Here is a 27,898-nt window from a genome sequence, read left to right on the forward strand (position 1 = left end):
TGTTTTCTTCCAAATATTGTTTAATGCAGAGTTTACTTCAGCAGAGATACAAGGGTCCGTGAGTAGGGAGGGGTCCAGTCTCCAGGACTGTGTGAGGTTGGGTGTGTTTGGGAACGTAATAGTCAATGAGATAGGGCGATGGTCTGAGATGAACATAGGGTCTATGGATGTGGATTGGAGGATGGGAAGATCGTTTTGCAAAATGAAGAGGTAATCTATTCTTGAGTGTTTGTTGTGTGGTGTCGAGAAGAAAGTAAAGTCTTTGCCGTTAGGTTAAAGTGCGCCACGTGTCATGAAGCAACAGAGTTTGCAGTTGGGCTTTAATGGCTCGGAGAGCAGTGTAGGGAAGGGAAGACATGCCGTTGGAGGTGTCAAAAGGAGGATTCAGAGGAATGTTAAAGTCTCTCCCCCAGAACTAGGGCGCCTTCTTGAAAGGTTGTCAGGGATTTAATGATGTCACGGAAGAAGGTTACCTGTTGAGTATTTGGGGCGTATATGTTTGCTAGTGTGAGTTTTCTACCCATATAAGATCCTGCCTTTATATAAATCTGCCTTTTTCATCAGTTATCGTGTCGGTCATTTGGAAAGAGCAGTGTTTTGCTAGTAGTATGGAGACCCCTTTAGATTTGTAAAGTAGGTTAATAGAGGGATGGGCAGTGCGGTAGTATTAATTTTGCCGTTTCGGTGTCAAGTCAGGAAGGAAATGTGTTTCTTGCAGAAACATTATATCTGCCTTATTTCTTTGCATAGATAGGAGTAGCTGAAATTGTTTTTCTGGTGTATTAAGTCCCTTAACGTTTAGTGAAATGAGTTTGATCGGAGGTGTGTCACTCTTAGGAGATGTAGAGGCCATTATTGATGCAGATAGGTGGGTCTGTTGTATCGTGAAGGGGCAAAGGCCTCGAGAGCTGTGGCAGATGGGATGGGAGGGTTAGATGCATGTAGGTAGGGAAATTAGAGGGGTATAGCAGAATATGGGAGGTGCGTCTAATGTGCGTAGTAGTATTGGGGGAGTATTGAGAGGTGGCAGTTTAAGGGGTGGGACTTAGGGTTGGGAGAGGGGGGTTCCGAACTTCCGTCAATAGTTGAGAACCCACTTTACTGTCCAAACAGGGAGATGAAGAAGTCCTAAGAGATCAGTGGCAATTGGATTTTTCGTCCTCGTGAGGTATTATGTCACACTGGGGTGCCACTGTGTGGGCGGTGGTTTGCGTAAAAAGAAGTAGTAATCGAAATGTACCATCAGACCAGTAGCCTTATTCTGGCACATTTGTAAGTGGATGGGGCGTAGAGTATAAGTGTGAACCATGGGGATTGGTATTCTGCGTTATGGGGCATGGGCGGAGTCCCTAGGGTATGTGTTAGTGTGTCTGGCCAATGCATTGGTACAGCGGAGGGCAGTCTAGGATGGGAGACTATATTGGTTTTGTGGTGTAATTCTTGCAGCAGTGGGTGGACCTCCGCTTTAAGGAGAAGTTGCTTACCTCAAATACCCAATCAAGTGCAAGAAAAAAAAATTAACAGGAATTTTGCTTGCACATGAGTGGATGTTTGACGTTAACACAGTTTTGCCTAATTCACTATACTAAGTAAACGTTTTTTCTGGTAATTTGTTATTATCTATTATTTTAGTAAATCAATCCAATTGACTCTATAGATGAAGTGTGAATGGGACTTTATACAATCTAATTAATATTGGAATTTTCGTGAACATTTAAAATGTTCATTAATCTAAAATCGTTTTTTTACATGCCATTATGTCATTTGGCAAGGCATGTGAGTGGGAGTGGAGTCACCCTCCCTGCTGTTTCCTGTTGTGAATCACTTCTGTAGACAACAGGATATAATAATGAGAGGTTCTCTAGTTAATCAGTATGACATAGACAAAAATGGCATCAACAAGCCTAGCATTAGTGAATAAGAGAAAATAGCCTCAGCTATTCAGTTACTAGTATCATACAGCTACCAATGATGCTATCCATTGGAGATACAATTTCCTGGTTAAGTTCAGGAATAAATGTATGCCTCCTGTTATTATCTTCCACATATACAAGCTGTAACTAAGATGTATAGCTGCTCCCAAAACTTGAGTCTGGATGGTGCCCTTCCCACCATGCACCACAGTAAGGAACCTAGGTGCCTTCTTCTGTGATTTAAAAAAAAACTCTTAGGCCCCATGTTCACTACTGCTGCTAAGTGGACGTTCAGAGACATTTGGACACTTTTTTCAACTGCCCCTGAACTCAATGTTATCTTATGTGTGCATGTACACAGGTTTCTTTTTACTGTAGTTTTTAGGCAGTTGTGTTTATAGGCCCTTTTTTGAAGGCAAAAAAATGAGTTAAGACGCCGAAATATCCCACGTTTCAGACGTCAAACGCTTCTAAACGCGGTAACCCACGTTTAACAGCGTTTAGTTTATAGGCATCTTTCGTTTTTGGCCATTTAAAAAAAAAACGCGGCATGTAAACGCGGCAAAATGGACATTTTAAACGTGGGTTACTATCTGTCAAGTTAAATCGTTCAGGAGAGGTTGTAAAAACGTCCAGTGTACATGCAGCCTTAAACATTGGTGGTTTATTTACTTGCTTTGCAGCCTTGAGTCATGAATTTAAAACCCACCTTTAGCAACATGGAATTTGTCATCATAGTTGCATGTTTTGACTCACACAACCCAAAATCATGCTAGTCGGTTAATTGGCACATCTCAAACTGACCCCAAACAGTGTATGCAGGACCTTGTTTATACTTTTTGCTGCCAATGGCCAACTACTCTATGCAGTCCTCCTCACCCCAGTCAACTATCTAGCCTTATTCTAGCCATACACTTATTCAGTCCAACAGGCTAAACAAGAGAAACCACTAGATTCCTCCATCCACACTATTCAGAATCTCCCCTGCTGACTGTTGCATTTAGACTGCAGCACATATGGCTGTCTGAATACCTCAACTGTGCCTACAAGTTTGTCAAGCCAGGTGCCAAAATAGTCACCCACAGCTCGAATTTTGAGCAGTTTAGCAGGGCTTGGGCAAAAGCTTCAATTTCACACTTACAAGTTTATCTTAGAAGGTCTCTTAAGACCAAGTTACTAGTGTTTAACTGCTGTTAACTTGGATCACTTCTCCACTTCTACCAAAACCTGCACCCATAAACTGTTGTCCTACTCTTATAGCAGTTCAGTTCTAGGTTGTTGCCTATATGTTGGCAAAACATATAGCCCTGCATGTATGAGAATAGTAAAACTTCAGATTACAAATTGAGGGGCAAGGAATGGCATGAATGGTTCTCTGTAAAGTGTTTCTTAAAGTATTACTAAGGCAAAACATTTTAATTACTTGGAGCAAGGGATTGGATCAACTGTCAGGTTTCTGTTGCCAATAGTTTCCCCAGTTAGGGAAATTCACCCTACCTGTTTGTGCTGTTTACTGTTATCACCAAGTTTGGAAGTGAAAGAAAATCCCAAATTTTGGATTGTCACCAGAACAGAAATAGAGAGGAAATAATCCAATGGGGAGTTCTGGATTCCCTAATTTTGAAGGGATTTTCTCTCACTTGCTGTTTTGGCTGTGGGACAGACAATAAAGGGAAATCTCCCCAATGGGACATTGGTGGCAAAATAACAAAAGAAAAAACAATAGGAGTTCTAAGCCTCACTTAGGCTGGATTCACACCTATGCAGTTTTAGTGCTTTTTGCATTTTGTAGATTTGCACTACAGTCCATTTACCATGGTTTCCTATGGAACGCGTTCTGTAGTGCAAATCTAAAAAAATTCAAAAAGCACTACAAATGCATAGGTGTAAATCCAGCCTTACTCTATCAAAAATTTAAAAAGTTTTGCTTTTAGTTGTAATGTACTGTGCTCCACAGTAGAAATACAGAAAGAATACAGAAAAAATAAATAAAGCACCATTTAGGATAAACGGCATAAGGACAACAGAAAATTGATGATATCTGAAATGTTTTTCTCTTACTAGTCAATGGTTGTGTATAGTTTGGGCATAATTTGAGAAACTAACGGCATGGATTAATTACCAAAGAAGCAGCAGAATATAAATTTTTATTTTTATTGTTCAAATTGTTTATTTATATAAATGAGTCAAAATGAGAGACAGGTTAGTTTACCATGGCAAGACATGAGAAAATAACATACAAATTCACAGGATAGGATTAACAACCAAAAATGCAAACAGAATAAAACTAGAGGTGTATCACATTCTCCACAAAGCAATGGTTAGCAAACAAGGCAAAATGTGATCAGCCTGGGGTTAGGGAACCAGTTGCTTAGGTCTCTAGTAAAGTGCCCAGAAGGCACCCATTACTCTAGACTAGTAGGGTGCCAAGGGATGATATATCTTTTTCTCAAGTAGACTTAGTTATCATTTTTGAAACAGTGATGTTTAACCACTTTAGCCCTGGAAGATGTGGCTGCTCAATGACCGGGCCATTTTTTGCAATACGGCACTCTGTTGGTTTAGCTGACATTTGCACATGCAATGTTGTACCCACACAAAAAAAATTGTTTAGCGCTATAAACAAAAGAAGAGCGCCAATTTAAAAAAAAAACCACAGTATCTTTTACTTTTTGCTATAGTAAATATCCCAATTTTTTTTAAAAAAAAACATTTCCTCAGTTTAGCCCGATATGTATTCTTCTACATATTTTTGGTAAAAAAAAAAACGCAAAAAGCGTATATTGATTGGTTTGCGCAAAAGTTATAGCATCTGAAAACTATGGGAAAGATTTAAGGCATTTACGGTATATGGCGTTTTTATTATTGTTATTTTTTTAGTAAATTTTTGGGACCATTGACATTTACAGAGCGATCAGTGCTATAAATATGCACTGATTACCATGTAATTGTCACTGGCAGGGAAGTGGTTAACACTAGGGGCGATCAAGGGGTTAACCGTGTTCCCTGTGTGTGTTCTAACTGGGGGGGTGATGGGATCAACTAGGAGAGATGACAGATCGCTGTTTCTACTTTGTAGAAACACACGATCTGTCTTCTCTCCTCTGACAGCATGGGGATTTGTGTGTTTACACAAACCCTCCTGCTGACGCTCGTGCATGTGATCGCGTCAGCCGGCCACATGCATTGGGTCCCCAGCCGTGCAGCAGGCTTGAGCACCCTCTGGTGGCTCTCCTGGACAAAGCTGTATATGTACGGGATTTCACCCAGGAGAGCCATTCTACTGCAGTATATCTGCGTGAGCCGGTCGGGAACCGGTTTATAAAATGTCCCCACTGCCTGTCTCTATAAAGCGAACCTTGCAGTAAACGTTCTGCTCATACTGTCTGGGCCACCCCCCTTCCACAAATCACCTTCTATTAGTAGGTGTAAAATGCACCTGTAAAGAAAAAAGTTGGGTTTTACACTTACCACACCACCATCTTCCGCCTGTTTCACCAAGGCAAGGATGACATCCGGCAAGATCATAGAGAATAAAGTTAAGGCAAAATCACACTAGAAGATGCTCTTGCAATAGACTGGAGTGTCTTACTACAAGATTTTGCCTACTCTACATTTCGCAAGGAACTTCCTGGAGAAACTATGACATCAGGCTTATCAATATGGAAGACAGGGGAAAGGTAAGTATAAATAACTTTTTACAGGTAAACTTTACACCTACTAACAATATGCAATTTGTAAAGGGTGCCTGATCAATTTGAGTAGACCTTGCTTTTCACTGCAAGGTCCACATTAATTGGAATCAGATGGAATGGGAAATGAGGAAAATGCCCCCAATGGTGACACAGCCAACAATACAAGTAGAATGACAAAGGTTTAGATCTTCTGTCAGGATTTCTTTTTTTCTTACAAAAAGGAAATAATGACACAAAACTCAGAGTTGCATCCAATAACACCGAACAATCAGAGCGGAATGAATCACAGCATATTGCAAGTACAAAAACGATAAATAAAGACAAAGCTTATCCAGCATGTAATAAAAGGGTGGCAACGAGACCAAACCTATTGGCGGAAACCCCTGAATATAAAATCTCATAGCTGTATACTGTGTAGACATGAGATTACAAAACCTCTTAAGTAGGGTTCTTGCTTGCATACTTAGTATTTTGGATGTCATTGCAGCCCATAATTGCATGAGGGAGATTTACCTCACTGTCTATCCAGTTAATGGGTACAGAGAAGATTTAATCTCCAAATACGGAAAGGTTTCTTCACAGTAAGAGCTGTGAAAATGTGGAATAGACTCCCTCCAGAGGTTGTTCTGGCAGGCTCAGTAGATTGCTGTAAAAAAAAGGCCTGGATTCTTTCCTAAATGTACATAGTGTAATTGGGTACTGACATTTATAGGCAAAATTCATCCAGGTAAAATCCAATTGCCTCTCGGGGGGATCGGTAAGGATTTTTTTTCCCTGATATAGCAAATTGGATCATGCTTTGCTGGGGTTTTTCGCCTTCCTCTGGATCAACTGTGGGTATAGGATTGTGTATATGGGATTGTATTTTTATTTTTGGGTGAACTGCATTGACTTGTGTCTATTTTCAACCTGACTAACTATGTATGTAACTATGTAACTATAGCGCCATAGTGCCAGCTTTGTCATATTGGTTATATTTTCCCTTTACAACAGTAAGTAAAGAAAATACCCTTTCAGTTGTCACAGACAAATTATCCTAATTGCATGTTTTCCTCTATTTCTATTCTGGTAGAAACTTACAATTTTTTACTTCTCTCATTTGACAGAGGTTAAATTCTTCCCTCTATTCAAAACTAAAAGTATTTGGTGTTTTAAACAGATTCCCCCCTCCCCCTCTTGATATTTTGAATAGACCATGAAAATAAACTCATTCCGAATATGTGCATACTTGTGCCATGGTCACTTTTGCGATTTGTTGTGTCTGATTTTCCCCATTAACTCCGTCTCCCCTCTCCTGCACTGCAATTTTAAGAAAATTATGTAATCATAAACCGGCATTTATTCTGGTTTCCCTTTGCCAGCCCACCAATGATGTGCGTGCAACATATTGTGCTTGCGCACTAATCCTGACACTGGGGGGGGGCACTTTAAATGCACTTAAAGTAAGAGAATTTTTTTACAGAATCTGAACAATAAGCCTTTCTTGATTCCTGAGATAATGGAGTAGGGGGAAAAAAATGTAAACAATATTGTTGCTGAGATTTATTGTGCGTATTTGTCCTTCCCTTATTCCTGAAAACAGACCGGAGGTGGAATTACTTCCAGTACTTAAACAAGACCATAAGTGTAAAAAAAGACTAAAACATGTCTCTTCCTAATAGCCGTTTTGAAAGGTTGTAACCTGAGGGTTTACAATCATGAAATTTTACATGGTGTAAGTGTTAAACATGTGAAGCAAACTGGCAGAATTTTATCCCCTGACAATTAAGATAGGAGCCCTTGGGGACTTTGTGTGGCATTCCATCTTCATGTTATTTGCATTCTGTTTTGTCTGCTGGGCATTCATTTTTACTGAAGTAGAAAAAAAATGTCCCTGTGGAAGTTAAGACAAAGCGGGAAATAACAAATGCATACGCTACTACCTAGCTAGAGCTCCAGCTTGTGTCTAGCATTCAGATCTACAGCCATACAGGCTGAACTGCCTCTAAGAATGGTGAAGATATCTTGACTATTATATATAAATATTTACAGGACGAATTCATATAGGTTACTAAGGCATTTGAAATTTTACATGTGTATCTAATTTATTACAATGATAAAGACAACATATTAGCGAAGAATCGCCGCTTTTTTACTGTTGCATGGTGGCACCCCTATTCATACAGGGAATTACAAACTTGTGTAAATAATTACCTCCTTGGTGATTCCTCTCACTGGCCACATAAAGGGTGGACACTATAAAGCCCCAGAGGGTAAGCAGCCGGATCAAGGACAGAAAGCACGTGGTGCTAATCAATCCTATTTGGGAGTATAAGGATATTGGATTAATTATCAACAGTGTCATTAATAAAGCAAAAATTTAAAAATGAAAAATTAAATAAGAAATAGTTAAAAAAAAAAAATATAGCATAAGAAAAGAACAATTATAAAGTAGCTGTACTAATGCAAAGATCTAATGAAGATTTGGATAATCAGTTAATGAATCTATGTTGCTACCCATGAATGCGTCTGTATGGCATCCAGATTAATCAATCAGGGGCATACGGGGGATATCAATCAGGGGCATAGGGGCATATCCAATATCCTTATACTCCCAAATAGGATTGATTAGCACCACGTGCTTTCTGTCCTTGATCCGGCTGCTTACCCTCTGGGGCTTTATAGTGTCCACCCTTTATGTGGCCAGTGAGAGGAATCACCAAGGAGGTAATTATTTACACAAGTTTGTAATTCCCTGTATGAATAGGGGTGCCACCATGGAATAGTAAAAAAGCGGCGAATCTTCGCTAATATGTTGTCTTTATCATTGTAATAAATTAGATACACATGTAAAATTTCCAATGCCTTAGTAACCTATATGAATTCGTCCTGTAAATATTTATATATAATAGTCAAGATATCTTCACCATTTGTATTTCTTACTTTAGATTGAGATCTTTTATATATACACAAACATACGTCCCTGAGGAAGCCCGAATGGGCGAAACATGTTGGACATCCTACTGTATATAATATCTCAACAATCAACTATTGGTGAAACTCAATACAATATTTGATTTTATTCTATTTTTGTATGTATATAATATGTAAGATTAAAATATATCCTTTTATCTGTAAACTGTTTCTGGTGTACGGTTTCTGTGGTCTCAGAACTATCCAACTGCATTCGTACAGTCCCATGCCCCATCCCTTACTGGGATAATATATATATATATATATTCAAGCTATTGTTATATATCAGATATGTGCTGAAAGTGCACACTCTCAGGTTTAACTTGAAGGTATGTACATCCAAATCGGAGGAAGGGTTTAGGAATTACAGCTCTTAAGACTAACCATCCCCCCTTTTTCAAGGGACCAAAAGTAATTGGACAGTTGAATCAAAAGTTGTTTCATGGCCAGGTATGGGCTACTCCTTCATTATTTATTCATCAATTAAGCAGGTAAAGGGTCTGGAGTTGATTCTAAGTGTGGTATTTGCATTTGGAATCTACTGCCGTGAACCTACATCATGCATTTAAAGAAGCTGTCCATGCAAGTGAAACAAGCCATTGTAAGGCTTCAAAAACAAAATAAATCCTTCAGAGAGATAGCAGCAACATTAGGAGTGGTTAAATCAACAGTTTGGTACATTCTGAGGAAAGAGAAACGCTCAGCAACCTAAAAAGGCCTGTAGGTCCACAGAAGACAATGGTGGTGGACGATCACATGATCCCCTTATGGTAAAGAAAACCCATTAGCAACATCCAGACAAGTGAAGAACACTCTTCAGGAGGTGGGTGTACCATTGTCAAAGTCTACAATCAAGAGCATTAAAATAAAGATCCTTGTGTATGTATAGAAACTGGATTCTGGACACTTGCAATTGCCAGGACAGAAGAGCTGACATTTTTATAGGGAGAATGCTCAGACCAGACTTTAGCAAATGAAAGAACCGTGTATTTTTTATAAGACATTGCAGTGAAACATATAAACTAGAACTTCTGGGATAAGGGGTGGATGGGGAGCTCATTGAAATGTGCAAGCCACCTTTAAAATAAAGGATCCCCTAGATACCCCCCCATGTAAATGAGTACATTTGGGGGTCTCCCATGTGATGTTACTAATTGAATTATGACATTACAGGAATACCCATATTTGGTCAGTGATGTCACCCAAGAAACTCCACACCTTTGTTAACTTTTGTGGGGCCCCAGGAGATGTCATTTAGTGCAAGGTTGTTGTAGAGGTTTTTTTCTTGCATGATTGATGTGGATCCGCATTGCTAAACAGATTTACATTGTGGGACCTTTTTTCTAAAGAAAATGTCAACAAGCGTCTGTATGTTTGTTTACTAAAATCACCACTTCAATTGTAAAATCCAATAAGATACTGACGAAAAAGTTAAAATTACAGGCATGTCATTATCCGTCACAATCTATGAACAGGACCTCCTCACATTTCCATCCTCAAAATAATGAAAATAAGTAATCTTTTAGCCTATACAAATTTGCTGATGCATTTCAAGGGACAAGTCCTCTTCCACAGAATTCTGGATCTGGGTATGAAGCATCCTCATGCAGTCTCCTTGACCTTTTTCTCGTAATAAGCTAGTTGGACAGATTTATTACTTCTGATATCAGCCTTTGCCAGGACAATCTTTGTGCTACTTCCCTGTCTTTTGTCATTTGCCATCTATGGGGCCTTTAACTGCAACACTTAGGCCTCGTACACACGATAAGTTAACCAGAGGACAACGGTCTGAAGGACCGTTGTCCTAGGTTAACCTATGAAGCTGACTGATGGACCGTCGTGCCTACACACCATCAGTTAAAAAAACGATCGCGTCAGAACGCAGTGATGTAAAACACAACGACGTGCTGAAAAAAACGAAGTTAAATGCTTCCAAGCATGCGTCGACTTGATTCTGAGCATGCGTGGATTTTTAACCGATGGATGTGCCTACTAACGATCCTTTTTTTTCCATCGGTTAGGAAACCATAGGTTAATTTTAAAGCAAGTTGGCTTTTTTTTAACCTAAGGTTAAATAACCTATGGGACCCACACACAATCGGTTTGGACCGATGAAACCGGTCCATCAAACCGTTGTCCTCTGGTTAACCTATCGTTTGTACGAGGCCTTATGCAACCTAAGCATTCCTGTTTAGTATACAGTAGAAGTTGGACTACAAATAGCAAGAGATGGTCAGATCATTTACAGATGTATCTGATGTCTATAATAATATAATGCAAATCAGACAGATACATTAAAATACATTATCAGTATTTTCTTTTTCTTGTTTTATTTCAGGGAAGTTAATGGTATAGATGCACAGTTAGATGTTTCTGAGTTTCCCTTTGGTATTGTGAATTAGTCATCTGTTTAAATGACAAGGATGTTGGGACTTTTATGTGCAAAGGAGAATAATCAAGTAAATTATACTGGTGCTCTGATCTCCTACTGATGGATGAATAAGACCACTTTTCCATTCCAAACAAATTTGGTCCACCCTAATTGCATGTAAATGTCAAACGTCTCTTCTAATGAAAGCTTGCAGGCAATATTTACAATTTGTGTGTGGTTGGTGTCTAAACTATTTCTACATACGGACGTTTGTCTTTTTCTTTTCCTCCAGGTGACGAGGAAAGATTAAAAAGCAGCAATTTAATTAGTCACAGCTTGACAGAAATAAGATCATTAATCGCCAAGTCAGAGGTGGCATTAACAGCAGTGATACCCACAACACTTGTGAAAGGCACCAATGGTAACGCAATCACTATTTCTGAATCAGAAGAGGAGAAAGCCAAGAAGCTACTGTATTGTTCACTATGCAAAGTAGCTGTCAATTCTCTGTCACAGCTGGAAGCACACAACACAGGTAAGTCTACCATGTATCATACAATTTCCTAAAAACTGAGGCACACTATGGACTGATTACAGAATTTCACCTCTTTCAGTCACCTAAAGCAGCTCTATTCGTTAAGTCCACATTTTCCCACTCCTCTCGTATTTTTTTGGTTCTGCTCTTTCTCCTCGAATAACTGTGTAAACAATCCACATATTATCACCAAATACACCAGTCTAGGGTATCACAAAAGTATTTTCTTTTCAGATGTACATAAAGTGCAAGTGCTGTAAACAATATAAAGTGTTCACTGTTAGTGCAAATTCTGAATAAAGTACTTTCTTCAAAAAACATTTCCTCATTCACAGTTGTGCTCCACCTCCAGCTCAAAGTGCTTGTGCTTTTTCCCCTCACCATTTGTAACACTCACTAGATTCTGGTGACCCCTTATGAATAATAAGTGGGTCAGTCGTACTTTAAGAGCTCTCCTTCCTCCTGGATTTCTCTGCTTGGTACACTGTGAACCTCCTCACCACTCCTTTTCACCTTCACACTCAGATAGCAGACCAGAGAAAAAGCTCCAATAGTGTAACACTGTTTATTCAAATACTAAATGCCAAATCATTATACTTACAGGGAATGTTACATAGTTACATACATACTGTAGCTAGTCTGGTTGAAAAAAGACACAAGTCCATCTAGATCTAGTTCAACCAAAATGTATTGAATAACAGCCTCCGTTAAGTTTAATGGCACATCACTTCTTGAATCAAGATGGTCGTCCTCCACTGCGTGGGACGTGACACCTCCGGATGCTACATCAATAGCATTTCTCTGTTCTATCGCATTTCATCTTTGTGTAATCTTCAGAGGATTGGTCCTATTATTTGTAATAAGGTTTTGAGCATTTGCCACTGCCTAAACAGGGATTGAGAACCACAGTGGCTCTTGAGACAACAAAGCATTCTTGTGTGCTGGAAGTAAAGCACTGGATATACTTTCCTTTAACCCCTTTCACACTGGGGCGTCCACGGTAAAGCAGCAGTGATTTACCGTCGTATTTGTGGGGCTGTTCAGCCACTAGCGGAGCGCTTTTAACCTCCGCTAGCAGCTGAAAAAGGGTTAAAACCACCCGCAAAGCACCAATGCAGCAGCGCTTTGCCAGCGGTATATCCACTGTGCCCATTCATTTCAATGGCCAGGAGCGGTGGAGGAGCGGTATACACACCGCTCCTTCACTGCTCCAAAGATGCTGCTAGCAGGACTTTTTTTTACCATCTTGCTAGTGCACCACTCCAGTGTGAAAGCCCTCTGGGGCTCTTTAAGGGCGCTTTGCAGGCGCTATTTATAGTGTTATAGCGCCTGCAAAGTGCCCCAGTGTGAAAGGGATCTTAGTGGTAGTATGATATCTTACAGGACAGTATTGAGGCAAGACAAGTCAATTTTCTTTCTTTGACCCTTCAGGATGCCCCTTAAAACTTTTTTTTTTTTTTTTTACCTTTTGCGATATACTATAGAGAAAGACAAAGACTGCCATTGATAACCTCTCCTTCAAAAAATTTTGGTTGGCTGGGATTTTATTTCATTGACTTCAATAATTGACCTCTAAATATGCAGTGGCCAATCACCAATCTTCAGCATTCTCCCACTGGAGAAATGGGGGAGTTCCATGCTCCCAGTGTCTGAAAAAGACAGATATTTTTCTTTCCTTTCTGCCAGTCAAACAGAGCTGCATGAGAACAAAGGAAATATAAGTACATAGAGCTGATAAGGACAGAAGTTCTAGTGTAACTATGGGCAACATGTATATATATATAATGCAGTTTGTCAGTAGTATTAACACAGCTGGGGAGATTTACTAAAACTGGAGCACTCAGAATCTGGTGTAGCTGTGCATGGTAGCCAATCAGCTTTGGCTTGTTCAATTAGGCTTTGACAATAAAACATGGAAGCTGATTACACCAGATTTTGCATGCTCCAGTTTTAGTAAATCAACCCCAGAAAGTGGCCAAAATTCCATCACTGTATGGCCAGATTAAAGTTTAACTCCAGCTAACAATGTTTAAGCTGTTACAGCAACATTTTTTTGTTTTTAGAAAAAGGTTTAAAGGAAAAGTAATATATGGGCAAATCTTTTTTTGGCCCTACTTTTCCTATGGATCACAGGAGTACAGTCTGTTCTGCGCTACTGTGACCCGTTTTTAGCCTACAACAGGCTAAAGTATGCTGATGATGATGTCACTCAGCCCGTCGAGGCTGGGGAAAGATCCTAACTATATAGTCAGGATCCACCCAGATTCTTCGACCACCATCTGGCTCAACCTCTCCCCCTCCACAGCCCAGTGCTCCAGTAAGTGCTGGAGGGGCAGAGCAGAGAGCTGGTGACTGATATTCACTGACTCTCTGCTCAGAGTGGAGGGGAGAACTAATTAATCAGTGGTATTTGATTGCTTAGTTCTTAGTGAAAGGGCGGAGAGACACAAATACAGTATCGGATTAATGCTGCATCCAACTAGGTGAGTATAAGTTGTTGTTTTTTGTAAATCCCATACTTTTAAGTTATATAATAAATAATGACCATTGTAAGCAACTCTAGGAGTGTTATAAGGTTACTACCACCCCCTTAATATTTTTTTTTTTTTTTTTGTTCATACGCTGTCTCCATCCTGGTTCGCATCATGGTGGGAAATGTCTTTTTTTTTTTTTTTGCCTTTTTTGCCTTTTTTTTTTGTTTTGCTTTGTTTGCTATGTCATTATGTGTTTATATTAAGCCAGCGTGGCCACAGTATGGCAAAGTACAAAAAAAATTATATCATAAAACCAAAGTGCCCCTACCCAAGTCGACTAACCCATCCCCCCCCCCCCCCCCCCCGTACCCAAACCCACCACTTTCTCTCCGAACCTCAGTCTCTTAGTTTATCAACTTTTACTTCACTACACTTCCTGTCCTATACCATCCGGACTAGATAACTCTGTGATGACTTATAGTCAACCCAGTCCTGCCATTTAAGTTTGAATCCCCTTTCACCTTCCTCCCCCATAAACTTAAGCTGTTCAATGTAATAAATATCATTTATTTTATCAAAACAATTCTTCATTGTTGGGCTCTCAGGATCTTTCCACTGTTTAGGGATCAGGCTCTTTGCTGCATTCAGGATATGGGGGAGCAAGGTTCTCATATACTGTTTACTATTCATATTTGTCCCATGGAACAAACACACCCACGGGTCAACTGCTATTTTAATTCCAGTAATTTCCTTGATTAATGATACCACTTTATGCCAATATCTGTTGATTTTGGGGCACGTCCACCAAAGGTGTGACATGGTTCTGGGTTCCGTACAACCCCTCCAACAGAATCCAGAAGTCTCCCCTTGGAATCGATGTGCAATATCTGTGGTGATATACCATCTTGATAAACATTTAAAATTAATTTCTATCAACCCGCAGTTAGTTGAAGTGATGTGCGTCATCTTCAGTATTTTCCCAAAATCTCTCTCAGTGTCCCCTGTTGCCAACTCTTCATCCCATTTTTTAATATACGGAGGTAGCCCCTTATTTTTTTGTCCCGACAATATTTTATAAATCCGTGAGATCCCACCTCGTCCGCTCGAGGCCAGGCACATACGCTCTAGTGGGAGCAAATTTCCCTCTAGCCTGATCGGACAAGGAAGGGAGTCCACAAAATGTTTCAACTGTTGGTATCTCAGCCAATTCAGCTCAAACATTTCTTTGTGTTCCCCAAGTTCCTGATAATTACAGATTTTGCCATCTTTCAGTATATCCCTTAATTTTACGTCAGTTTTCTTTATCCAACTCCCAGACAAGCTTACTTTCCCTGGTGCAAAATAATTTGTGTCGTATAGTGGTATTAGTAGGGAATTGTATCCCCATTTTTCGTTTTTGTGAACCCTATCCCATATTAACATAGATGTCCGTGTAATCGTGTACAAGTGCTCTTTTGCCTGTCTAAATTGTGCCGGGATCCAAATCTCCTTTCCTAACCTAGTTTTATTTAAACTACTTTCCAATTTAACCCATAATTTTTCTTTATTTTCTCTAACCCATTCAACCACCCGTGTCATGTGAATGGCCGTATAGTATGCCTTAATGTCTGGTAACCCCAAACCGCCCTGCGCCTTGTCTCTGGTGAGTATAGACATGGCTATGCGCGCTTTCTTTTTCCGCCATATGAATCTAATTAATAACATTTTAAAATATACTTCTGGTATTGCAATCGGCAGCATTTGTAATTTATATAGAATCTTGGGCAAAGTTAACATTTTAAAACTATTTATTCTTCCTAATATGGACCTCTGTCTGGAAGCAATTTTATTTAAGTCCATTTTAATATCGTTCAATAATGGAATAAAATTATACTGATAAATTGACTCAGAAGATGTTGTTATATTGACACCTAGGTATTTTAATACAGTATCTCTCCAAATAAATGGGAAGTCTTTTTTAAATCTGGTTACATCCTGTGCTTTCACAGTAATATTCAGGATTTCGGACTTTAAGGGATTAATTTTGAAAATAGAAACTTCACCGTAGACTTTAAGAGTTTTTAAAAGATTAGGGAGAGATGTAGTTGGGTTCACTATATATAACAGAATGTCATCGGCGTAGGCCGCAATTTTATGTTCTCCGTCTTCCGTCTGTATCCCCTCGATGTCAATGTTGTTTCTAATCGTAGACAGTAAAGGTTCTAAGGACAAAATAAACAATAAGGGTGACAAGGGACAGCCTTGACGAGTCCCATTAAACATCTCAAAAAGCCTGGATACCGTCCCATTTACCTTAACCCTTGCCGTAGGGTGGTTATATAGAGCTTTTATCCACCCCAACATCTTGGGGCCTACCCTATAAAACTCTAAAGTAGTTTGAAGGTATCCCCAGTCTACTCTGTCGAAAGCTTTTTCGGCGTCTATCGACAGTAGTAGACCTGGGGACTTACCTTCTTTTATTCTCTGAATCAGTAACAGTGTCTTAATACTGTTATCCCTACTTTCCCTACCTGGGATAAAGCCCACTTGATCATTATATACCAATTTATTCATGATATTCTTCATTCTACCAGCTAAGATTTTGGCGAACAACTTTACATCCGCATTTAATAGGGAAATAGGTCTATAACTGGAACACAATGAAGGGTCTTTACCATCTTTAGGGATAATCGTAATTGCAGCCTCAAGTGCCTCACGACGAATATCCCAATTCGTGCCGATGCCATTCATATAAACACACATCCTAGGAACTAGGATATCGCTAAAATTCCTATAATACTCAGTTGTTAGCCCATCCGGGCCAGGACTTTTCCCTAATGGGGACTCACTTAAGTTTTTCCTAATTTCCATTTCTGTTATAGGGTCCTCTAGAAAACTAAGTTTATCTACTGGTATTTTTTTAAGACCTGCTTCCTCTAAGAATTTCTTTTGGTATTCTGATCTCCTTTTCACTTTCTCAGGGGGATCATTTTGAGATATCGCGTACAGCCTCCCATAGTATTCTTGGAATATTCCCGCAATCTCAGGGGTTGTAAATACTTTATTTCCTTTACTAGTTTGTATACTTTCAATAAAATTTCTGGTAGATTCATTTTTTAACATTTTGGCTAGATATTTACCCGACAAGTCCCCCCATTGGTACCTTTCTTTCTTAACTTTAAGACAGGCTGATCTATTCTCTTGTTCAATAAGGTCCCTTAGTTCTGCCCTTTTTAGAATAACCGAATGTCCAGCTACGCAATCACCTGTTAATTTATGTCTTTGTTCCAGATCAAGAATTGTTTTATATAAGTCATCTCGTTTCTTACTACTTTCTTTTTATTTAGCTGTTCCGATTGCGATCATAATACCTCTGATATAGGCCTTGTGAGTTTCCCATACTAATGCGTCTGACAGAAATTCTGAACTATTTTCTTTAAAATACAATCCTAATTCCCTTTTAATCTTATCTACAGCCTCTTCGTCTTGCATTAAATCCTCATTAATTTTCCATGTTCTATTACTCTTTTGTATTCCCGCTATGTTTAAATTAATTGATACTGGGGCATGATCCGACAAAGTTACTATTCCGATATCAGAACTTTTGACTGTCTCCAAAGATTCATGGTCCACCAAAAATAAGTCAATTCTGGAATACGTCCCGTGTACAGAGGAGCGAAATGAATAATCCCGTACTTTTGGATGTTGAATTCTCCATACATCCATTAATTGGTGTTGATGTAATTTCTTTTTTAGTCATTTCCGTTGTACGTTCCCTCCCCTCTGTACACGCGACGTACAGTCTGCATCTAGATCCAGACAGAGATTCATATCTCCGGCCATAATTACCCTGCCGGACCTAAAATCCATGAACCTCTCAATTACTCCCTTAAGAAATTTAACAGGGTTTTGGTTTGGGCCATAGATATTAGCTATAGAGTATTCGACTTCATTTATTTTGCCCCTGAGGAAAAGATAGCGCCCCTCGGGGTCTACCATTCTCTCCCCCAGGGCAAATCTGACTCCCTTGGCAAAACCAATGGCGACACCCTTAGCACATTTAATCGGTGAGTCCCCATAGTACCATAGCGGGTAGTCATGTGAACTTATTTTAAGATTAGAGTCCAGTGAAATATGTGTTTCTTGTAATAGAACTATATCTGCTTTAAGAAATTTTAGTTCTCTCAGAATATTACCTCTTTTTGTAGGGTTATTCAAACCACGAACATTATACGAAAGGATTTTTAGGGTTCCTATTTTATCTGCCGGATGGTATGTCACCAGGACTACACTGCAGGTTCGGAGAGAACCTCAATCCAAAACCCACCCCCCCCCACTTTCCCACCACCCCCCCATTCCATCCACCCCCTCCCACCCACCCACAACATCCCATACCCGGCCTACCCCCCCAAAACCTCCCCCTACTACCCCTATCATATTGGGGGATTGCAGCCTTCAAAAGGCTTAAGGATCCGTGGCCCTCCTTCTCCATCCGGCCCTACGGTTCTCCCCCCTGAGGTCTTAACCCTCAGAGAGCTTCTGCCACCCGCCCCCGGTATCCGCGCCCCTACTTAAACTTCCGTCACTTATAAAGTCGACTCTAACCCCATATCCTTCCCCTTTCCTCCCCCCCTTTTTTTTTTTTCTTTATTCCCCCCCTCCTCCTTTCCCAAAACGCTTCATGCCGTGGGATCCTAGGCCTTTATTCCCCAACCCTCCCCCCTCCATTTAAAGCCACCCTACTACTCCCTCGTTCTTATTATTATTTCTGCTATAACTATTTTCCTCTTTTATTTCCTGGAATGCGGTGCCAAGTCTGTTGTTCAAGTGCTTTGGATGTTTTCTCTTCATTTTCACTCCATCCAGGTATATCTATCAGTGGAATGTCAAGTCTTTTGCAGAACTTAGCCAGCTCTTCAGGAAATCTTAGGGTCGCGGACCTGCCTTCCTTTCTTCCCGTTAAACAAGCAGGGTAACCCCAAAAATATTGAATATTATTCAATTTAAGATGTTCCAATAGTGGCTTTAATAGTCTCCTTCTGGACAGGGTCTCGGTAGCGAGATCCGGAAAGATCTGTAAGTTGACCTCATTAAACTTCGCAGGTCTGGATTTCAGGGCTTGCCAGATTTGTTCTTTATCTTGGAAGTTATGGAACCTCGCAATCACATAGATATTTCCGCGGCCAATTCCGTAGGTTTCCTGATCCGGTGAAACCTTTCGAATTTAATTTTTTTCATTTTCAATTTTTCCCAATAATTGACCAAAAACTTTATCCAATTTTTCTTGAAGATCTTCTCCTTCCTGATCTGGCAAACCACGAATCCTCAGATTTTTCCTCCGGTTCTGATTTTCTTGATCTTCCATTCTGTACCGCATATTCCGTTGCTCCCTCTGTAAATCCTTCATCTGTTTTTTTAACTCTATCACTTCTTCTGCCTGGCAGTCCAGTTTTTCCTCTGTTTCTTCAACTCTTCTTAATAGGTGATTCATGTCATCATGTACTATTGATATCTCATTTTTTAACGTATGCTCCATCCGAGTGATAGATATTTGCAATTTTGAAAACATCTCTAATAACTCCTTTTTTGATGGGGGTAGATCTATATAACTTGCTCCGCTTGGTCCTGCAGCAACCTCCTCTGTTTCTTCAGTTATCCCAATTTCTGATTGTCTTCTTTGACTGTTTTCCAATTGGCCCTCCGATAGTCTACTTTTGGCCCCTGCTATTCTCCCAGAGTTATCTTTGGAGCCATTTTGAGTCATATATTTTTTTATAGTGCCTGGGCTAGCACTGGTTTTGGGGGCATTGGCTACCACTCCTCTTACAGGACGGCCTCTCATTCTCCCTTCCCTCTTTTCTGCTTTGCCAAGAAAAGGCACTCCAGAAAAAGAGAGAGGCCCGGTTATAATACAAAAATATGAATGTATAAGAAGGAGTAAATAATACCCGCTACTTATAATAACAATTATATTTTTATTATTGCAGTTACTGCCTGCGATGCGATTGAGCAATAACCATTAGTGAGACAGCCCACGTGTGCATACAATTGGTGCTTTAAAGCTGGCCAATCTGTATCACGATTAGGGAGTAATCAAAAAGGCACCTCTTAAAATCGTATTAATAGTCACAATTATATTCCCATGCAGAACTCACTTTAGCGATCATTTTCATTCATTTCATCTTGCAGAACCACCCCCTTCATCTGTTATATTTGCTGGACAGATTGGCCTGTTACAGGAAGTTAAAAAAATCATGGTTCTCCTGGCAGGATCAACAGGTGATACAACTCTGTAACAGGGGGACTTGAGATTGCCCATAGTTACACTTTAAAGTAATATTAAACCTGTACATCAGTATTCTTCTTTTCAGCAAGCTCCTTGTAACTAACAAATGTAAAATATTTTTTCTAGATTTTGCCTTTAAACACTTATTTTTTTTCTCTTGTGAACATTGCAGTGTTGTGCAATCTCTCCAAACTTTTGGTTGGGGACGCACACTGCATAGTCGAGTGACTGTCTGCCTCCTCTTCCTTATGATGCCTGTTGTGCTGTCGAAAAACATGCATTTCGCACAACCTTGGCATGCTGCTCCCACTCCCTCAGCCTGTGTTATAAAAATCATTAGGGTACTTTCTTTGAATTAAATCTTTTTTACTGCCTGTACATGTTGCCTCATGGAGCACGTTAAGATGCAGTCCTGCCTGAGAACCTGTACAACAGTGTGCAACAACGGACCTACTGGGAGACCCTAGAAGGCACCTACAGTATATGTGGAAGTGAGCTTTCTGTCATTTCCAATAGCATTTTTTTATGCAGAAAATAAAGGTTTTCGACAAAAAAAGTCATTCAACACAGTTATAGTGGGCAGCATTCGGCGACATTTAACTTTTTGGATCTAAGGTTTACAAACATATTAAATTAACCGTTTAATTGCCTTGCTGGACAAAGCATGGGTTCATTTTGAGACTCAGAATTAGCAAAATAATCACATACCGGTAATTACTTTTCTGAAGGTAGAAAGCAATGGCAGCCTACATATTTCTCTCAATACAGGTCTCCTTATGTTAATAAATATGATATCTTATCCGCAATTCTGAATTGTTTAATTTTTTTTTTCATTTAGATGCAAAATTGGTCAGCTTGGTTTGCATTTTCAATAGATGTAATTAATGGCAGCTTTTTTTATTTTTGCATGTACAGGTTTTCTTAAATATGGAATATTTTTCAACTGAAAGCATTCTTTGACTGTGAATTGGCAGTTACCTCTTTACAGCTATAATTACACATTTCCTTATCATGCACGCTGGGGAACTGGCACTGAAACAATGCCGGCCTCCTTTTCCGTCTTTAAGTCTCCATATGTGTACTGCAAAAAAAAAAAAATCTGATTTAATGTAAAAAAAAAAAATGCTGAATTTGAGGAAACTGTGAACGTGGTAAATGCTGTTTCATAGAACTCTGGATATTTAATACAACTGGACTTGGGCAGCTATTAATACACAATTTAATACACAAATGCATTAATTTAAAAAAATAAAAAAATAAAAAAAAATTTTGTTTACAAACTATTTTTATTCGGTACAAAAGGTGGTACAAAAAGACATATGCCAAGAGATATAAAATACAATTAGTTTGCATGTAAGGAAGATTAAAATAAAATGTGTAATTGTTGGTAGAAATACATTAACTAGTTAACATGTTAACAGTAGCATCTATGATCTTTATATAAAAACATATCTTATAATGTTCTTCAATTTACGATATATATTAATGTTATTTAGGGTTGAAAAAAAAGCTTGGAGAAGTTAAACCATGGGTCCCATTTTTTATTATATACGGTATGTGATTAGTATTCTGTGTGTGGAATATTTTTTCCCAATTAAATTTTTTTTATTGCATTTTCAAAATGCAACTAGTGTAAGTTCCTAAACATGGCTTGATATCAACCTGCTATAATCCTGTGTTTAGTAGAAATGAAAGAGGGAAGATCACTGCTGATTTTTTTATATTCCATCCACAAGCTAAAGGCAGAGAGGTGACCTAGCTGTATTTCCTAATTCTAGTAGGGAGAAGTCAGATTATAAACATCACTGCTGTCTGGGACATCTCCAGGACTGCCCTGATAAAATTACACATTTTTCCAGTTAAAATAAGTCCTATATATACATTTATTTATGTGTATTTACATGTTTTCCTGGAGTTCAGCTTTATGTCATTTTTTTTTTTTCAAAACTAAATTCCCATTATCGTTATTATAACCCTATGTAGGTTACATGAATAATATTTTTCTAACAACTCTTACTCTTTTTTTAAGGTTCTAAACACAAAACAATGGTTGAAGCACGGAATGGTGCGGGTCCTATCAAATCCTACCCAAGGTCTGGATCTAGGCTAAAAATTCTGAATGGCAGTAAAGGTTCAGGATTGCAGAACAAAACATTTCATTGTGAAATCTGTGATGTTCATGTCAATTCAGAAGTCCAGCTTAAACAGGTACTGATTTTCCTTAATATTTAATTTTTTCTGTTTTTTTATTGGTAACAAATCAAAAAAACATCAAAATACATTCTTTTGAAGACAATGAAAAATTACAATCGGTATAGCAATCAAGAAATACAAAAAATAGACGTATTGGTTGTAAGGGTACATAGTAATTCAGGGTTACACAAGCGTATATACACTGTTGGGCCCAGATTCTTAAAGACTTACGACGGCGTATCTCCAGATATGCCGTCGTAAGTCCGAATGGCCGCCGTCGTATCTATGCGCCTGATTCATAGAATCAGTTACACATAGATTTGGCCAAGATACGAGCGGCGTAAGTCTCCTACGCTGTCGTATCTTGGGGTACATATTTACGCTGGCCGCTAGGTGGCGCTTCCGTTGATTTCTGCATTGAATATGCAAATGAGCTAGATACGCCGATTCACGAACGTACGTGCGCCCGTCGCATTTAGTTACGCCGTTTACGTAAGACATACGCCGGCGTAAAGATAAACCAGGTCTCTAGGTGGCACAGCCCATGCAAAGTATGGACGTCAGAACAAGCGTATCTTTTTACATTGTTTGCGTAAGTCATACGCGAATAGGGCTGTGCGTAAGTTACATTCACGTAGTAGGCAGCGTTCGACGTATCTTAGTCATTCTATCCGACGCATGCGCACTGGGATGCGTCCACGGACGGCGCATGCACTGTTCGTTCAAAACGTCATTTACGTGGTGTCATGCTTTATTTACATAAAACACGCCAACCTCTTCACAATTTGAATAACGCGCGCTTACGGGGGCACATTTACGCTATGCCGCCGTAACTTAGGACGCAAGTGCTTTGTGAATACAGCACTTGCCTCTTTAAGTTGCGGTGGCGTAGCGTAAATATGATACGCCCGCCAACACTTATGCCGCCCTACGTGAATCTAGGCCTAGGTTTCCAGGGTGTACTAAGATGATAGAGGCGTGAGTCAGTTATTTTTATTTTTTAACAAATTCAATATTAAAAAGATACTACACTATTCTGGGAATTTACACCCCAGTTAATAAGATCATGATTTCATAATCAATAATTTACTTTCCATTTTCTGCACTCTGACTACGGCCAGAATACATTATTTGTGATGTCTGTCTTTGTTAACCTGTATTTTATTTTACTTGAGTCAATCTTTGTTCATTTTATTTTACTAACAAGACTTGTCTTGTATTATTTCAGCACATCTCCAGCAGAAGACACAAGGACAGGGTAGCAGGAAAACCCATGAAGCCTAAATATAGTCCATATAACAAACTGCAACGCAGCCCGAGTATCTTAGCAGTAAGTAATACAAATAATTTACAAGGAAACAGTTGCACATTTCCATTACATTTTTATATAGTAGAGTAGGTGTCAGTTTTTTTTTTATTGCTACCTGTATACCTGCTACTTCCCATTTCTCTTGGTGACCATACAGTTTTGAAAAAAAATTCATCCATGGTTGCATATTCACACTGTTGATCTCCTGAAGTCATTTCCTGTCTACATAAATGCACTTCAGGATGTTCCAACGTGGTGACAACAGTGGAACATGGCTTTTCAATGTGTGTTGAAATGGCCACTTGTAATCGTAACCAGATGAAAATATAGTAGTATGACAGTGCAGGAACACAACTGGGAGACAAATACACATACCCTACTCCAGGGCTCAAAATTTCAAGTCCTGAGCTACTAGCCAGGCCTCAAGAGTTACTCGCCACCAGTTGCCCCACCCAATTCATACACTGCCCTGTGCCTAATTGCACCCGTAAACACGCCCTCGTAGATTATCTCATGGAATGACAATGTTTTATGCAGAATCAAGTTACAAAATTAAATATTACCAACAACAACTTTAACAAAATGGGACAGGGCACTGGGGGCAGACCAGAGGGACAGGGCACTGGGGGCAGACCAGAGGGACAGGGCACTGGGGGCAGACCAGAGGGACAGGGCACTAGAACTGGGTCTCTTCCCCATTCTCTTGCTGTCTCCTCTGCAACTCCCATCCATCCTTTCTCTCTCTCCCATTCATCTCATCATCAGGAGCCTGTGTGTGCGGCTCCACGCTTGCATGTCCCCACTTCCCCCTTTTATTCAGGCTGGCAGAGAGGAGAGGAGCTGCAGCACAGCGGGAGGGAGTACAATCCAGCGCTGAGATCCACACAACTGCACAGCCATTGACACCATAGCACAGCGCACACTGACAGCGCACAGCACACATTGAGACCAGTCTGTTCACAGTGCTCAGGCTAAACTGTTGGACACTTACATAGAGCACAAGGAGAAGAAAACTGCAGAAACTGGAAGGCTGCCGCTCTCACATCAGGGCAACTTTCAGTGAGCACTGCACCGGAGTGGTCATTTTTGCAATCTTCCACCTTACTCATTACTTTCTGCTCTCCAGCTACATTGGTCGGGGCCCGAGTGAGGGGGGCAGGCTCAGAGAGGTCATACTGTTGGGTCCCATGGCTTAATGAGAATTGTAAGTAGAGCACCTGTGTACTGCTCTGCCTGTGCGCGGCTCAACAGACTACTTTTCCCGAGCATGCACCTTTCCTCTTTGGCCGCCAATCTCATCGGGACTCTAAGTGTAGGCACAGATTGGAGGGAGATTGGTCATGCAGCCCTGTCATCACTCGCCCCCAGCTTAAATCCACTCGCCAAATGCTAGTAGGCGAGTGGAAATTTTGAGGGCTGCCCTACTCTACACTTATTTATTTATGGTACTTATAAAGCGCCCTTAATTTACGCAGGGCTTTACTTATTAGACAGGTGCACACTGAAATATTTTGTTTTCGGAATTTCGTTTTCGTCTGAAAAATAAATGTATTTAGTTACTCCCGAAATTCGTTTTTATTTACTTTGTTTCGTTAAAAAATGCATTCGTCCGAAAATCCGAATTAATTAAGGTTGAATCTGTCATTTGAAGGCTTATGGTATCTGTCGAATGTTCTAAGAAGATTCGACGGAGCAGCTAAACTGTACGACGCCGAAATCGTACATTTCCGGTCGAATGTTCCACCTACAAGCTATTCTAATGTTGTATGACACTAGTAATAATTATATTTATGAATTATTATTACTAGTCAACCAACATTCAAATTCTTCTATAGCCTATGGGCCGAGCATTTGACCGGAAATGTACGATTGCAGCTTTGTACAGTTTAGCTGCTTGTCGAATCTTCTTAGAACTTTCGACAGACACCATAAGCCTTCAATGACAGATTCAACGTTTGTATGTTTTTCGCTGCTTTGTCAAATGTTCGTCGTTCATGTCGAATGGTCTACCCCAACACTGTCTCTATAATGTTGAAAAAATCCAAAGTACAAACACGCATGCTTTTAAAGCCTCGTACACACGATCAGATTTCCATCGGACAAAGACAACATTAGCAGAAGTTCACGGCCAACGCCCTTCGCACAAAATTCCACGGATTTGTCCGATGGAAATCTGATCGTGTGTACGAGGCTTTAGAGTACTGACTTGACAATACAAGGACAATCCCTCTGCTCATTTCTTCCTGTAAGCATGTTCCCTGTGTTAGGCTGACAGCATTTTGTAGGGCACATAGAGACCTAATTGGCTCCTTGCAATTACCTTCTGGAGCCTGATATCAAAATAGACTAAAGTATATATATACGCAACATACTGTATATAAAAAATAATTTAATATGTAACTGTGTTCATTTGTGTTTTTTAAAAATCTAAAATTAAGTTTAGCTTTAACTGGATTAACTGAAAACCTAAAGGAAGTGCTGAAATTTGTGTTGCTTTGATTCTTGATGCTTTGTGACATCAAGGTGCCCTGTAATTATAACTTTTTATTTATTTATAAAATTATTATTTTTTTGCAAATAGTTACAAGATATTATCAAACTACAATTTACGCTGTTGTATAATGTGTAAAAACAAAGTTGCCAAAAAACATTATGCCCTGTACACACGATCGGTTCGTCTGATGAAAACGGTCCGATGGACCGGTTTCATCGGACGAACCGATCGTGTGTGTGGGCCCCATCGTTTTTTTTCCCATCTGTGAAAAAACTTAGAACCTGTTTTAAAATTATCTGATGGTTAAAAAAAGATAGAAAAAAACGATCGTCTGTGGGCAAGTCCATCGGTTAAAAATCCATGCATGCTCAGAATCAAGTCGACGCATGCTCTGAAGCATTGAACTTAATTTTTCTCAGCGCGTCGTAGTGTTTTACGTCATCGCATTCTGACACAAACGGATTTTTAACTGATGGTGTGTAGGCAAGACTGATGAAAGTCAGCTTCATTGGATATCTGATGAAAAAATCCATCGGTCCGGTTTCATCCGATGAACCGATCGTGTGTACGTGGCATTAGAGTTTGACTTTATCCTAATAAATTGCATTTGATTTAGTTATTTTAAAACCAAGTAGCTCTATGCAAGTGATCATGACGTAAGAAAATCTGTACTATGAACATATGTAGGTTCCTGTTACTGACCTCCTTCTCTTTTTTGGACTATGTAAATTGAATATTTTGATGGGAAAGTTTTAGCTAGGTAGGATAGTGAGTGATTCCTGTACAGTACAGATGAAGGGTCTGAAAGTGTACACCTACTGTCATTTTGTCTGTTTAGATAACCCAAGGTGCTCTGCAGATCCTATATCATGGTAGTATCATATGTTTGTTCAAACACTAAAGATTTTATATAAATAGTGAAAAAATTAGGCTCAAATAGTTTAAATGACTAAACTTAAAAACATTAAAATAACACAGACTAAAAACCATTTTAGCATTGCTGTGCTGCAACTTCAAACTGAGCAGCACAAATCCGATTTGTATTACTCAGTATGTGTCTTAGGGACTTGTGAAATTGCTGCGGTTAAATGTGCTTCCTTCAATTAAAGACTTGAAATAAATTCAGTTCTAAACTCACATAGCTAAGGAGTACATATAGATGCATGGATTTTTCTGATTGTACAAATTAAAGGCTGGGCTGGCCTACAGAGCCCACAGCCCCCTATGAACTGAAGTAATTAAAATAAAAATGGTGACATTTTTCTGATAAGGTTATATTTTTCTATGGGCAGTAAAAGACTATTAATTCAATCTGTACCCTTCCCAATAGTGTTTCTCTGCTAAATATTTCAAGCAAGCAAAATCTGGAAAAATCTGTTCAGTGACTGATAGGGGAATAGTAGTCTTTGAAAATATTTTTAAGTATATTCATAATAGAGACCAACATAATATTAATAACCTTGCCTATATATTGTAGATTAAAATTTTTACAACCTTTTTTTGTACATGGGGCAGCCAAAGTTCATAATTAAGTATGCAAAAATTGCTTACTGCTTAGTTGTGTTATGCCTTGTTGACCACCTTACCCCACTGAAAATGGGCTACTCCTAAACCTGCTCACAGTTTGGCAGATTTAACATTCCAAAAGTTCCAGGGTTTTAATGACCCATATATCATGTGGGTCATTCTGTGCATCT

At 39.5% G+C, this 27,898-nt stretch overlaps 1 protein-coding gene across 5 annotated transcripts in view; it reads left to right on the forward strand.

Annotated features, from left to right (window-relative positions):
- Nucleotides 1-27,898, forward strand: part of ZNF385B (zinc finger protein 385B) — a 665,073-nt gene that overhangs the window by 619,724 nt on the left and 17,451 nt on the right. For all 5 annotated transcript variants that reach the window (XM_040357647.1, XM_040357648.1, XM_040357649.1 and 2 more), the window contains 3 exons: nucleotides 11,224-11,466; nucleotides 22,235-22,413; nucleotides 23,627-23,728. In XM_040357647.1, the coding sequence (XP_040213581.1) occupies nucleotides 11,224-11,466; nucleotides 22,235-22,413; nucleotides 23,627-23,728 (524 nt within the window). The remainder of the gene's footprint in view (nucleotides 1-11,223; nucleotides 11,467-22,234; nucleotides 22,414-23,626; nucleotides 23,729-27,898) is intronic.

The sequence above is a fragment of the Rana temporaria genome, chromosome 6, assembly GCF_905171775.1.
Source record: "Rana temporaria chromosome 6, aRanTem1.1, whole genome shotgun sequence".
NCBI classification, from domain to species: domain Eukaryota; kingdom Metazoa; phylum Chordata; class Amphibia; order Anura; family Ranidae; genus Rana; species Rana temporaria.